The sequence below is a fragment of the Thunnus thynnus genome, chromosome 8, assembly GCF_963924715.1.
Source record: "Thunnus thynnus chromosome 8, fThuThy2.1, whole genome shotgun sequence".
Lineage (NCBI taxonomy): Eukaryota > Metazoa > Chordata > Actinopteri > Scombriformes > Scombridae > Thunnus > Thunnus thynnus.
Genome location: NC_089524.1, coordinates 23653110 through 23667052, shown reverse-complemented (window position 1 = coordinate 23667052; position 13943 = coordinate 23653110). Strand labels below are relative to the sequence as shown.

Here is a 13943-nt window from a genome sequence, read left to right as displayed (position 1 = left end):
CTAGCCACACATTTTCATAAAAAATAGCCTCTGACCTGTGATCCATTCTTATAATGAGTGGAGCTAATCCCTTGTCATTGTATTCATACCCTCAATGCATCAAAGTGCGTTGTCTTGACTTTTAAAAAGAAGAGGCTGGAGGGTAACCTCATCCCAAATCCGAGTCCTTTAATGTTGGGTATCTGTTGATACTGAGTGAGAGTCAATGACACAACTGCCCAGTGCACACTCAAGCTACAACTTGAAAATGAGATATGATAAAACTTATTTCATCTTGAAAGAAAATGTTGTGCCTAAGATGCTTAGTATACTTCAAAAAAATTATATACTATACAGCAGCAGAAGATATGAAATCATATTGGGCACATTGTGATTATAAGTGTAGCCTATTAAATTTGGCACACCATATTTTTCACCAGCCACTTGATCCAAATACTGAAGCTTCTAGTTCAAAACTAGAAAATCACTGATATGATATGAATGAACGTTTAACTTGACGAGATAGCTAGAGAGAAGACCTATCTTCTGCTTGAGTTGGAGCGTGGTACCAGGCAGAGGCCAACTCTACCTGTCTCTTGCTTCTTCAGGAGATTGTATGACAAGAACAAATCCCACCATATCTACAAGGAATACCTGGTGGCGCTCCTTGAGGAAGACCTTTCTCAACGTTACCTCACAAGCTTTTCTAGGCTGCAGCACAACTTTTGGGAATTGCTCTGCCAGCTCCTTCCAAACCCTGACAGAGGACCTCGTCACCAAGCCTAGACTACCACAGTGTGTATGTTTCCCGTCCACAGATGGAACCCATGCAACATGCAAGGAGGACACATAAGTCACTATAGTCAAGGCCTGCCTCCTCCATCTTACTCATTCTGGAGGCTGACTGCATTCGGGGGCGAGTTCATGACCAGCCTTTTTGACCTCTTTGTTTTCGTGGGTATTAATCAGGCTGTTATGCTGACTAACAACCAAGCTTTCATGCCAGCTCTCTAGACCACCTGTTGCATCGGAGAACTAAGCTAACTGCCAGTGAGAGTGGAGCTATATTCGCTACTCAAATTGCCCACAGCACACCTCTTTGTCCCCAAGGTAGAACAGATGGTGGATCATCTGGATGTAGCTAAGAAGGCCAGCAAGCAGCTGCATTTTTTTGGTTCCAAGACCAAATTGGATGAAAAGGCATCCCTCAAGGAAAAATCTTTTCTTCTCCTACTACATCATCTGATCCTCAGCCTGTTTCAGTTGTGGAGGGGTTATATGTATGCTAACACTGTGAAGCACCCCACCTAGTTTGGACTCCTTTTCTCCATAACTGAATAAATGAAACAGCTGACAAATTGAGGATTTGTCTGCGTCAACTTGCCATCAGTTGCCTCTCTTCACAAAACAATCGATTTACTGATTTGAAAGAATCGGTCGCCAAAACTTTCTCACTCCTTGTCAAGGTGAGAGATGTTCTCCTCCTCCATCACCGTCCTTGATCATTGCATCAGAGAGGAGGAACTTGTCAATTCAACTTTCAGCAGGTTCCAGTCACAACAGTCTGTAGCATCTTACTCATATGACAGTGCTGAGACCCCGGTGAGTTTGAATCTGACCACTTTGTGATGCACACACTGCTTTTTCCACTGCCATAGCCTTGGCCAGTGAGATCAGATGTGATGATCTGCTCACACACTTCGCTGCTGTGACGTCTGTATCTCCCTCTATGTGAAATGTGTTAACGCTGCTATTCTAAGAGGCTTCATCAGTTTTACTTACTGGTGGAAAGTCACTGTCATTTAATTCCCTGTGAGTCATTCACAGCTGGATGTCACATGAGAGTTGTTAATGTGAAGTAGCCTTCATGTGAGTCATCAGAGTCATCTGAATTAAGGTGTGAACTGGTGGGAAAGGAAAGTGATGTCAGGATGGCAAAGACTGCTGAGTCTTGATTGGAGGTTGTTTTTTTTTTTTTGGCGTCTCTCTTGTCCAGAAGTTGTTGCACCTCCTTGATACTGCAAGTTTGTGCATTCCTTGTTGCAACAGAATACTTACATTACATTGCTCTGCTAAGTGTTTGAAGACAATGAAAAGCCCAAACCCTATATGCAAGAGGTTTGGGGATTGTGATGTACATACATGGAAGTGTAGGCCCACATGATGCTGGTAATCTGGTACATCACGAGCCTGGGTTTATCCTTCAACAATAAAAAATGTATGTTAAGTCAGCAGATACAACCACTGCTCAAGCATGTGGTTCAAGCAAGCTAGTTCATACATAGACGTAGAAGCACAGATAAACAAATGCTTTGGCAATAGACATGCTCTCCCTCACAACATCTGCACTGAGGTGACTCTGCAAAAACACTCGCTGCCTGTCCCCACAATAGGGAATCAATGCAAGACATATGACCATTGCCCTCTGTATGTGTGTATGTGTTTGTCAGTGATGAAGTTTGTGTGTGCAGAAAAAGATGTTCTATATATGGGCTACTGTACTGTACTGGCCTGTAATAGAATAAAAGATAAAGGTAAATGATAGGGCATTATGTCTATTTTTAGTAAAAACTGTACACCTGTTTTTAGTACCATTAGTGTGCACCTCAGCTACTTTCTATCCCCTTGTCACTGCAGGCAAGAAGAACTCAATCCTGATGCACAAAGTTCAACATGATCTGAACTCGGGTGTTTTCAACAACCGGGAGAATGAGATGATCCAGGAGATAGTTAAATATGATCGGGAGATGGTTCAACAGGTGGATGTACCACGGCCGCGGGCCATGTCCATGACACCCCCTCTACACGGTGGGATTTTTACTCCTTCAGGTTCCTCTGCCCAGCCCCAGAATTCAGCTATTGCCACCCTGCAGCAGGCTGTAGCCATGAACTTTTGTGCCCCCATGCAAGGGAACTCAGTAGGAGCAGGGAACCTGCAGTCCCCCAGGATGGTGAGGAGATTCCAGGTAATGCAAAATGTATCCAGCCCTGTCTCAGCCTCTCCACTGCAGTCTCAGCTCCTTGTTTCTGGTGCCTTTGCTCCGGTCCTGTCCAGCCCCCCTGTCCAGAGCCCACTTGCAATTGGAGGACGATCATTCCAGTATGGATCCAGTGCCCTGGCTGGTCCCACCTCAGGCTCCCAGCTTTCTCTAATCCAGCAGCACATAGCCAGCCCTGCACACCGGCCCAGCACACATAAGAGCACCCATTCCTTGCAAATGGGGAGTCTGAGCCAAGACGCCAGGGCACTGTCAGCCTCTCAGCCCTCACTGCCTCACGAGGGGTTGCAACCAGGAGCCCCTAGTTCGCCCCAGTCACAACAAGTCTCCTCCACTTCCATTGGACCCCCCCAGACCCCATCAGGTCACACAGGTGTCCGTAGCGCTATACCACACAGGGTGGTATTACCCCACCAGATGTCTGTGGGAGCCTTCCCTGTAGCATCCCTGCCCAGTTCTGTGCAGGGACTGGGGGCTAGTGCAGGGGTTGCAGTAGGGGGTGTGGGAACAGGTCCAGGGGACTCGGGATTACCCAAGAAAGACTCCATAGTGAGCCTTCCTGAGACAGACCACATCAAAGTCAGATCCAGGCTATCCTCAAACTTGTGATCTTAATTAAACTCTTCCGGAGGAGTGAATCAATGAGGGGCTTGACTGCAGGAACATGGGGGGATTTCTGTTCTCCCTCTTACAGTTCTTCAATTCTCTGTACCCACTTCAGTTTGACTATCCGAATGTATGAGTGATTAGCAGCAGGGAAAATCTGAGGGGAGACTGTTTTAACACAACAAAGTCTGTATGGTGACTTTTGAATCTCCACCATTGAGATGTTTCTACTCACAGACATAGTAGATGCACAGAACAGTAGTGGTAAAGTAGCATCTTCCCATCCTCCTTTATTTACTGTATTTCACAACATAGTCAACAATATATGGGCGTATCTGCTTCACTATCCTCTCATTCACCTCATTTAAAGCAAACATTGGGTCGGATGGGACTAAAAGAAAATCAGGGACCTGCTTCAGATATCAGAAGTTGGCACTTTAATGGGGTTTAACTACTGTATCTACCCCATTTTGTCATTAGACTGGCTGATCTCTTCACAAAGGCATAGTAATTGTGGTTTTGTAAAAAGTCATAAAAACACTAAAATGCTGTGTTTTTATTGTGTTTTTCTTGTGTTTCGTAAGTATCCCTTCAAACAAATCTACAGATCAAATGAGTATAAGCACAAATTTGGATTATATTAAATAAGTATAATATAATATTTTAAGCCATATTTCCCCCAGACTATTGATATGGATGGATGAATGAGTATATTTATAAATCAAAATAGCATTTTCATAATCTGGTTGGCCTCTTTTGCAAGTCTTCCCTGCCTCTGATAGTCTTCATAGATAAATATGTGAGTCCCTAGGATTTTCAGATCACTGACAATGAATATCTATAATACTGAAATTACAGCTGTGGGACAAATTGTCTTGTTGCAGCCACGACATCGATTTCTGCAGGAAATGTCTGCATGTTTGTTCAATTTAAAGCTGCATTAATCAATATTTTTTATATTAACAGTGAATCAAATGACCAAGTATAATGTGAAGACAGTTGCTCGTAGTGATGAACTTGCAGAGAACGGACACTCAACTCTGCATCTCTATGGAGCTTTTTAGCCTTTTTTTGGCTCATTGTTTTGGCTTTAAAGCCCACAAATTTATTGTACACATTAGTCCTATTTTTGACATTAAACCTGTTTCCTCAAGAGGAAGCTGTTTTCAACAAAAAAGTTTAAAGCTCCTGTAAACCTACTATGCGTAACATGCCCAGTAACAACAGCAGACAAGCTGACAAGCCAGATATGTTTCTTAAGAGTTGGTGCAGACCAAACCAGAGTTAAAAGGCCAGTGAATATTGGAGTTACATCCGTCAGGTGAAAAAAAAGATACTCCAATGGGATGATAATGTTGCTTGTGTCTGCTGTAAATGCTAAGACAGTTAACCTAACTTAATATGGCGATAATATGACAGGGCTGTGTGTCTGTCCCCTTGTTTTAGAGTTCTTCTGCCCCCAAGTGGCCAAAAATTGATTAATGCAGCTTTAATATTCTTGAGTAAACAAGATCCAGTAAAAAAATACACCTGATAAAATAACTCTCTCTTGACAGCAGACTTGATTTCTAAAGATGAATTTAGTAATTGGTTTATGGACTGTAGTCATGTGAGTAGTAATATTGAACACTTTGTGAAAGTATTCTATTGTATCTTAGAAATGATAATGCACTGCCAGTTAATTACAATGAATTTTTATACGAGTCAAAATGTTAAACCATTGAAACCCACATCATCAAAATGTAAATCCATTGTTTTGTAACCCTGAATTTCTCAGTGGCAGTTTGGGCAATGTGTCACTATGCCAAAGTCAGGTCATACAGATAATGAAACTCCTGCAAAGCTCCAGCCAACTGTAAACACTACAGTTTTGATCAACAGCCAAGGACAGTGCAGATTCTTTGCAAGCTGTATATTGCAGTGTGCCTCTGTTGTTAATGCCTCAATAAGAGTTCATCTGATGCCACTGATTTGTGTCCAAAAGCATTAGGAAGGGAACCTCTTCTCCCTTTTTGACCTGGCATTCTACTCACCTCATCTCACTAATGCCTGAACCATTACTGAGTAATGAGGGTGGAAATTGGAATCCCTGGGGTCTGTTTGGGACTGTTATTCTTCTTCGACTGGATTTCATTATACAGTGCCAATAATGAGTTCCTTTCCTTGATCATTTTGCATTTTCATTTTGTTTAGTTTCAGTTCCTGCATTGTTATCCACCTTGAGATTTCTGACTGGGACAAAGTTGAAGGTTTATAAGTATTTTTATACAGTGTTTTTGAGGTCTGTTGTGTTTTATGCCCAAATTATGCCCTGTGGAACCTATTTGGATGCTCAAAAATAATTAATATGAGAATAGTGTTTTGCTGAACTTCACATTGTGTTTCCTGTCTGGGAGGCATTGTCTTAGGACAGGAATACATGTAGTGACAAAACTAGTTTTTAGACATTTTTACTTAATTGGAAAGCACACAGTGGAGAAAGACAGACGAAAGGAGAAATAAGTGTGATAGAGTGTATACTGCAAAAAGAGAGTCACTAGCTGAACTGAAATTGCAATTAAATATTAGTAACTCAAGCTCAATATTTCAAAATCAACCTCACAATTTTAACGAGGAATCAAACCAAAGTTCCAGTTTTTTGTATGCAAATGTTACAAAATGTTTGGAGATGAATGTCAGGACACAGACTGACTCATTCACAAATAAACATACAAATTGGACAATAATTCACAACACACATTTTAGTCATGATTTCATATTGTCTGAAAGGGAAGTTTAGCAAACAAAGCAATAACAATTTGAAAGTCACTTTATGCAGAAATTGTTTTGATGTGTCCTTGAGGTGTTAATGGAGATGCAATATTTCACATCGTAGATTGATTTCCCAACTCTACTTAAGAATTTGTTTAAAGTCTGTTTTCGGAAGAACTTGAGCAGGTGTTCAGATTCAAATCACACCCTTCAGTGAAAATAACTCGATTGACATGGTTGTTATTTCCATGTGTAAACATAATGTGCATCATGTAAACCAGACTATTTATTTATTTAGCCTAGTTTGCTGTAATTGTAGACAATTTAAAAAATAAAAAAAAAGAAAATGTTTGAAAATGGAATATCTTTTTAATCTTTGACAAAATGCATATTATCATCTGGAATTAACTGATATTACTTGAACATAGTAATTAAAACAAAACAAAACCATTTGCATTGCAGAAGATGTATCACTTTTTCTACAGTCCCTCACAGTACCACCCACAGTGTGTGTATAATCCTGTGCCAGTTGCTGTGAGGTGTGCATGTTTTTTTATATTGTATATGTGTTTTTTTTTTTTTTTTTTTTTTAATTCTGACACCTCAGTCCACTTGCAAATCCTGGCTGTTTGACCAATTCTGCTTTAAGATTTATTTTTCCTTCTATGCTGATACTGCTGCCATATAAGCATGTTGCCCAGAACTCTGTGAATGCACTTTTCATTCTTTCTGCAACTTTACAAACATGTTTAGTGTTATGTAAATGTTACAACAACTCAGCTGTTCAACTTTTTCAGTACATCCTGCAGGCTTCGGTAAGGGTGGCATCTGTGCCACATACACGGCAGCAACAACCTTAACAGAAGCATCTGGATTTGCCAACTGGTGTGCTTTCAAAATGCTTTTTTTAAAAAAAAGACTCTCTTCATATATCCTGTTGTTGTCTTTCCTGCCGTCTGTTTTCCATTCCAGTTTTTATTCAAATGTGTCTTTGGGTTCATAAATGGAAGTAAAGCAAGGAGATTCAGAGTGTTTAAAATGTTTACCCACAAGGGCTGTTCATTTGAGGATGTGCTTTTGTTTCTTGCCACACAAGTACATTCATGCTTATTAATTCAGATTATTTCTGTTATTGTTAACAACAGCTGCACCAACACAACAATAACATATATAACACCTTTTCCTTAATAATTCTGTTTTTCATTTACACATGTTTCTGTATTGTACAGAATATAATACAATATCAAACAGCAATCATTCAGATTTTTTTTTTTTTTTTTTAATTGTCTTTACATTCCTGTTTTTGGTTGTTTTTTTTTTTTCAACTTGATCCTTGCCTGCTTTTGTTTTTGTTTTCAGATCCCAGACCTGTTAGTGTGAGTAATGGCATGCAACTAAACAGTGACTAAGTACAAAACCAATACTAATACCAAAACCAATCAATACCTAAACAGACACAATGTCAGCTAGCTACTGTAATGCACACTGAAATCTTCACCAATAACTATGAATTCTTTTGGGACAAACATGCGATCTCAGTCTGTGAAACCAAACGCTAAAGTTGTAGTACAAATGATGCTGTGTCAGGGACCTGATTTTCTTTTATTGAGCCACTCTACAGTTGTCACATCCCATAACATGTACTGTGCATACCTAGTGCCTAGCATATACTGTAGTCTCCACATACATGTACTATATTCTTTGTGTGTGTGTGTGTGGCTGTAAAAAAAAGCAAGCTCCCCACTATGGAAACATCATTGTCAGTTATATCCCACTGCAATACATGTAAAAAGGAAAACAAATAAATTGTATTTGAATACATTGTGATTCCACTGCTTCATGTTTAGGAAATTCATTTTGGGACAGCATGCTGGAGAAGCACAATGAACAAGTCATTTTGCATATTTTTAATAGAAGCAGAACTTCTTAATGCAATAAAGGCATGTAATGGTGAATTCCTCGGCCTTCTGTTAGTCATGATGATGTTTTACATGTGTCACTTACAATGGCCTCTGAATCTTTGTTAATGTTTACATTCTTACTGGTTTATTGTCTGCCTGGTTATCAAAAAGAGAAAAAAAACACATTCAGAAACAGTAAAGAATTACAGTGTTTCTTGTGTGGATTGATCTGTCAAGCATGTGAATGCTTTCATTATAAAATATGACATTTTTAAAGCCTACTTATGTGCAATTGTCAATATTTTAGAAATGCAGCTGGTTATGTGATATGTAATGTTTCTTTGGAAGCTAAGCTAACAGATATAAAATACTAATCTGTTTCATACAGTCATTTGATTGTTTATCCATCCATTCACTCTTTTTTCACTGCTACATTGAAAAATGAATGGGAATTCATCTTTTATCCAAACTTTCTCCTGAGTTTCTTCTTTTAATTACTCTAGGGCATCTTGGGATTGTCACTGTGTTTGTGTTGCTGGTCAGGCAGCCAGTTTTCCCTGCAGAGTTGGGACAGATGGTCTCCAAAGAGGAAATTAAAAAAGACTTCAGACACAACTGTGTGTGTTTGCCATCCAAATGTGTAAATGCAGAGGACTCAAGAAGCCTCTGTAGGTTTATTCTGCCTGTAATTTACAGGCTATTTTGCCATAGAAGAGTTTCATACCTGCAAAGTTTTAAATCTCCCAAAGAAATGTGTGTTTTTCAAATGAGATTTAAAGATCTAAAAGATGGAAACCTTCTTGTCACTGACACCTTTCTTTCAGCAAATCCACTTTGCCATTTCACTGGAGCGTCACTGCATCAGGCACCAGATGTGTGAGTATGTGTGTTTGATGGTTGTTAATCAACCCACCACTGCCTGCCAGTCAGAATAAAGGTCAGGCCAAGGAAACTCACACTGACATACAGTATCTGACATATATACACACACACACACACACCTGCCAACACTGTACCACCTGTCTCTTTCTCCTTAAACGCCAGTGCTCCCTCTCCACTGTGCTGACTCCTGCTTCCTCTCCCCTGCTGACAGAGAACTCTGGCCCCATTTGCTCCCTCCAGGACTGTCTGTACACTCAGCTCCCCTGCTAGTGCTCCAGAGTGCCGGGCACTCATGACGCCATGGGGCAGGAGATAGGCTGGGAGAGCCCAGGAGCCTGGCAAGAAAATCAAAGTACTCTCAGTGAGAGTGAGTGGCCCAGCTATCGCAGAGTGGCTTCCAGCTCTTGCATGTCTGGCAGATAGCAACCAACACTTCTGCAGTGTCCACTCTCTGATGATCCTGTGACTGGAATAAAGAGTTTGCTAAAAGCCCCACGTTACTGTCTGCACTAAATGTGATACACGTTCTTCTGCAAGTGTTGTGTCATTCAGTGACATACAGTATATTCACATATCATCATTTCAGCAAACATGTAATTCAAGGTCTTACATACTGAAGTGTTTAAATTCAAAACAGACGATGCTAAATATCTATTTTTTTTCCACTACTTTATAAGGAACTATTTTCATTGACTAATTCATTCATTATTTTATTTTTTTCAGCAGATTATTTCTATTTTTGGTCATGATGGGCTGGAACCTATCCCAGCATGCTTTGGGTGTGAGACAGGGAAACAGGTCCCCACTATATCACAAGGCTAACACACTTAAAAGCAATAAAAGCAATTTTGAGCCTCCACTTGACTCACATCTACAGTGTGAGTCAAGTGGAGGAAAGCCGACCAGCTGGATGAACAAACAGAAACTCCGCACAGAAACACAGCAGCCTGGCAGCAATACTGCTTCATTTCAACTTTAAAGATGGTGAAATTCACTTTTCAAATCAAAGAAATTCTTGATTGTGCAGCAGAAACTGCAGCAAACTACTAATATTTGGCTTGGAAGTGATGCTTCCAACTCTTCTAGACCAGACGAGGACTAAAGGAAAATACTCTATGTACAAGACCAAGTTACTGTAAGTCTTGCAGATGCCTTAACCCTCCTGTTGTCCTCGGGTCAAATTTGACCTGTTTTGAAATGTTTTTATATCAGAAATATGGATTTCTTTCATCTAATTGCCTGAAAATCACATGGATGGTTCCATGCCACACACTTTGCAAGTAAAAGTAATGATCACTACTTTCACTGAATTTTGGGTGTTTTATTAAAATTTATAGCATCTGTGGATTTTTGTCTTCCTGAGTCAAAGTTGACCCGGGAGGACAAAAGTTGCATGGGTTGACGAGAAGACAACAGGAGGGTTAATTAAGGAAGTGACAACCTTGTCAGATGTTTACTGAAGTTTAGTGATCTGAGCAGATCTGCCATGGCTGTTTTGAGCTTAAGTCCAATGATTTGTTGTTGTAATTTTTTTCCAAATATATTTGGATCATGGAAAAAGTTAAAAATGGACTCCAAAATTATGGAAAAGGATAATTTATTTCATAAGTCAATGTTCATGAATGGTCAGTTGTCTATTAGAAGAGCAGAATAAACTACTATGTGATAAAAGTGCACATTGTGTCACATGCTTGCCAACAGTGAGCATCTGAACAACTGTTTAAAGGTCTGACAGAGACAATAAAGAAACAGATACTCATCAGCAGCCACTTCCAAAAATAAACACCCTGCCTAAATCTAGCTGCTGTAAACATTATGATAGACTGAACTTACATTAGATGCACATCCAGAGAGCTTTAGCAACACTGCTGAGGACTTCAGGCCATCAGTAAATCAATAAGCACATTTATGATAATGGGTTATTCAAACATGCTCACTTAAAAAAGACTGTGCTTTAGCGACATCAGCACAATCTGATCCATCTGTCAGGTGAAAAAAGAAAATGGGCTTTAAGGAGGAAAAGCCCTTCAAAAGATGGTAAATAACCACATTTTCTTCTCTCAGGCGATGCACTGGAGCGATGGCTTTGTCAGTCGTAAAAGTTGTCTGTTTTACTGCCATCACCCAGCTCCATCACAATTTCACTACATTTTCCTAATATAAAATCATCATGAAAAAGACGTGTAAATCTCCGGAGAGGTCCCTTAATGGAAGCTATCTGACTATTTCCTGCTGTTACTGCAGGTTGGTCCGGTGCAGCTCTCTGATCTAACAGCAGACATCCTTGGAATCACCCCAGAGAAACTGAGACAGGCCCATCAAGCTACACGGCAACTGCAATTTGCTGTAAGGACATCTTCAATATCCTGTTTACTGCCTCAGTCAAAGTCAACTGTAGTTTAGCCCCAACCACACACACACCATCCCAACAAAAATAGACATTAAGTGAGCATGTTCCCTGACCTGCTGCTCTGCACACACACAGTGCTACATGTTCTGCCATTTTAAGTGTTGTAATGGCAGCATTTTAACCCTAACTTCTAACCATCCCACCCTCCCTCTGGCGTGAGTCACAGCTATTGATTGAGCCACTTATACCCTCAGCATCCATCCACCCATTAACGCTCATTGGTGTTGAGCTCAGGTCATGTAGTGCTGTACATTGTTTTTCCAGGCAGCTGTGTGTGTTAGAAGCTGTAAGTTGTGAAATGTGATATGTGAGAAGTATGTGAGATCCTGAGAGCACTTCACAGGAGAGAGCTCTGTCCTTGACAACTGACAACTGACAACTTGAGGAGACAAGGGGTGAGGAGAGACATGCTGGGGCGATGCCTGCTGTAAGGACACCTTGGCTTTGTTTGCTTTCCCATTTAGACGGTAGCACGCACAGTGTAAAGGACACTTTATATAGAGTGAGTTCATTTTTTTAGTTGAGTTTAAAACAAGTAAGGCAAAAAGAAAATGGAAATTTAGTGTTTAAAAGTGTGATGTGAACATATTGTAGAGCTGCATTAAATATAATAAATATTATATTATCAGTGTGTAGGATTTAATGGCATCTAGCGGTGAGGTTGCAGATCGCAACTAACTGAATACCCCTCCCGTGCAGGAGAGCCTACGATGGCTGTGAAATTTGTGAAAAATGCAAAAGGCCCTCTCTAGAGCCAGTGTGACGGTCAAGAAAAAATATCTGCTGATTTACAGATGTCTCTTTCACAATGTAAGCCTATGGGAAACTGTCTTTTTGGGCCCAATAGCATCACATGATGTTGTAATTACACGGTTTGACCACTATGTCGAACTGGCTTCAAAGCCTGGCGCTGTTCCTGGAGGTTTGGACCCAGTCCCTATGTAGATATAAAGTTCTAAGGTAACAGGATTATACACTCATTAAAACATACTTTGGAATATTATGTTCCATTTCTGCAAAGTCTGTTCCACTAGATGCCACTAAATTCTACACACTGCACCTTTAAAGGCACACTACCACAAAATCCAAAAGGGTGACTGTCAATGTTCACACCAAACCAAGTTGTTACCAGTAATGATCTGCTTTGGCTTCTGTGTTTATGATCAAACTGCCCCCCTACCAGTAACTATCAAGAAGTATAATTGAATGACACTTATTATGCTGGTTAGTTTGCCAGCACTGCTTAAGTAAAGAAAGCTCACAAACATGTGGCTACTGTTCTTACTGATACTATTTACTAATATTTTAGGGACCATGATGCCTGTGACTGCAATTTGAAACTGATTGAAAGTCTTAAAGGAATATTTTAAAATTTTGGAAATACACTTATTTGCTTTCTTGTTAGATGAGAAGATCAATACCACTCTCATGTCTGTCTCTTAATGATGAAGCTACAGCCAGCAGCCTGACAGCTTAGAAAGACAAGGGGGAAACAGCTAGCAAAATCCACCAACCCCTCATAAAACCATATTGTTTTTAGACTTTGGTTTTTGAACAAGCGAGATATATCGCGTTGATAAGCTAACCAATGGCTGGCAGTAGCTTCATATTTAGCGTGAGAGAGAGTGGTATCAATCCTCTCATCTAACTCTTAGCAAGAGAGTGAATAAGCATATTTCCTACATGTGAAACTATTCCTTTAGTACATTCACTGACACCGACTAAACCTCAGTTATTAACATGCCATTAAAGGTCTGCATTCATTTGGAATGTCTGAGAGGAAATCTGATCATTATCAATAATCAGGTAACTTTTAAGTAAGTAATTTGGCAATATTAATGGGCGGTTCTCACAATAAGCACACTGAGCATGAAAAACACAGTTTAAAGAGGATTTCACTTTAAAGTTAATGGGTAATAGATGTAATAATGAAATGTCTGATCAAAGTCACGTCACCTGCATGTCATGAAATACTAAGAGCATCTCCACGTGCACGTTGCCATGCAAATCATCTGAAAACCTACAGTCTAATCAGCGCACTATTTATGCCCCTCGAAGATTATTTCCATTTCATTACATTGTCATTCAGCCAGCTTTGTTTGGCTGAGCCTACATTTGCCTTTGAACATCGACAGCACCTTTTGTCTGAAACTGCTGTAACGTTTCCAGCGATGATCAGATAGCGCTTCTGCTATTTTTACTTCTAGATACGGCACTGGCCCAGAAAAATAAGATCCGAGTTGATTAGTGAAGCCTGCAAACCCTTTGTGGTGCATCTAAAAGGCCTTCATCTCATGATACACAATAGGATTGAAATATGCAGATATAACTAAATAACTGGCTGTCTCATTCATCCTATTTAAGCACACCAAGAATACCAGCGATTTCTTTGAACCATCAAATGAATAACACTCC

At 40.1% G+C, this 13943-nt stretch overlaps 1 protein-coding gene across 1 annotated transcript in view; it reads left to right on the top strand.

The window, feature by feature from the left end:
• The window catches only part of hcn2b (hyperpolarization activated cyclic nucleotide-gated potassium channel 2b), a 40304-nt gene extending 36171 nt beyond the window's left edge, over positions 1 to 4133 (top strand). The window contains exon 8 of the mRNA XM_067597303.1: positions 2617 to 4133. Within this exon, the coding sequence (XP_067453404.1) occupies positions 2617 to 3587 (971 nt within the window). The 3' untranslated portion in view covers positions 3588 to 4133. The remainder of the gene's footprint in view (positions 1 to 2616) is intronic.
• The last annotated feature ends 9810 nt before the right edge of the window (positions 4134 to 13943 follow it).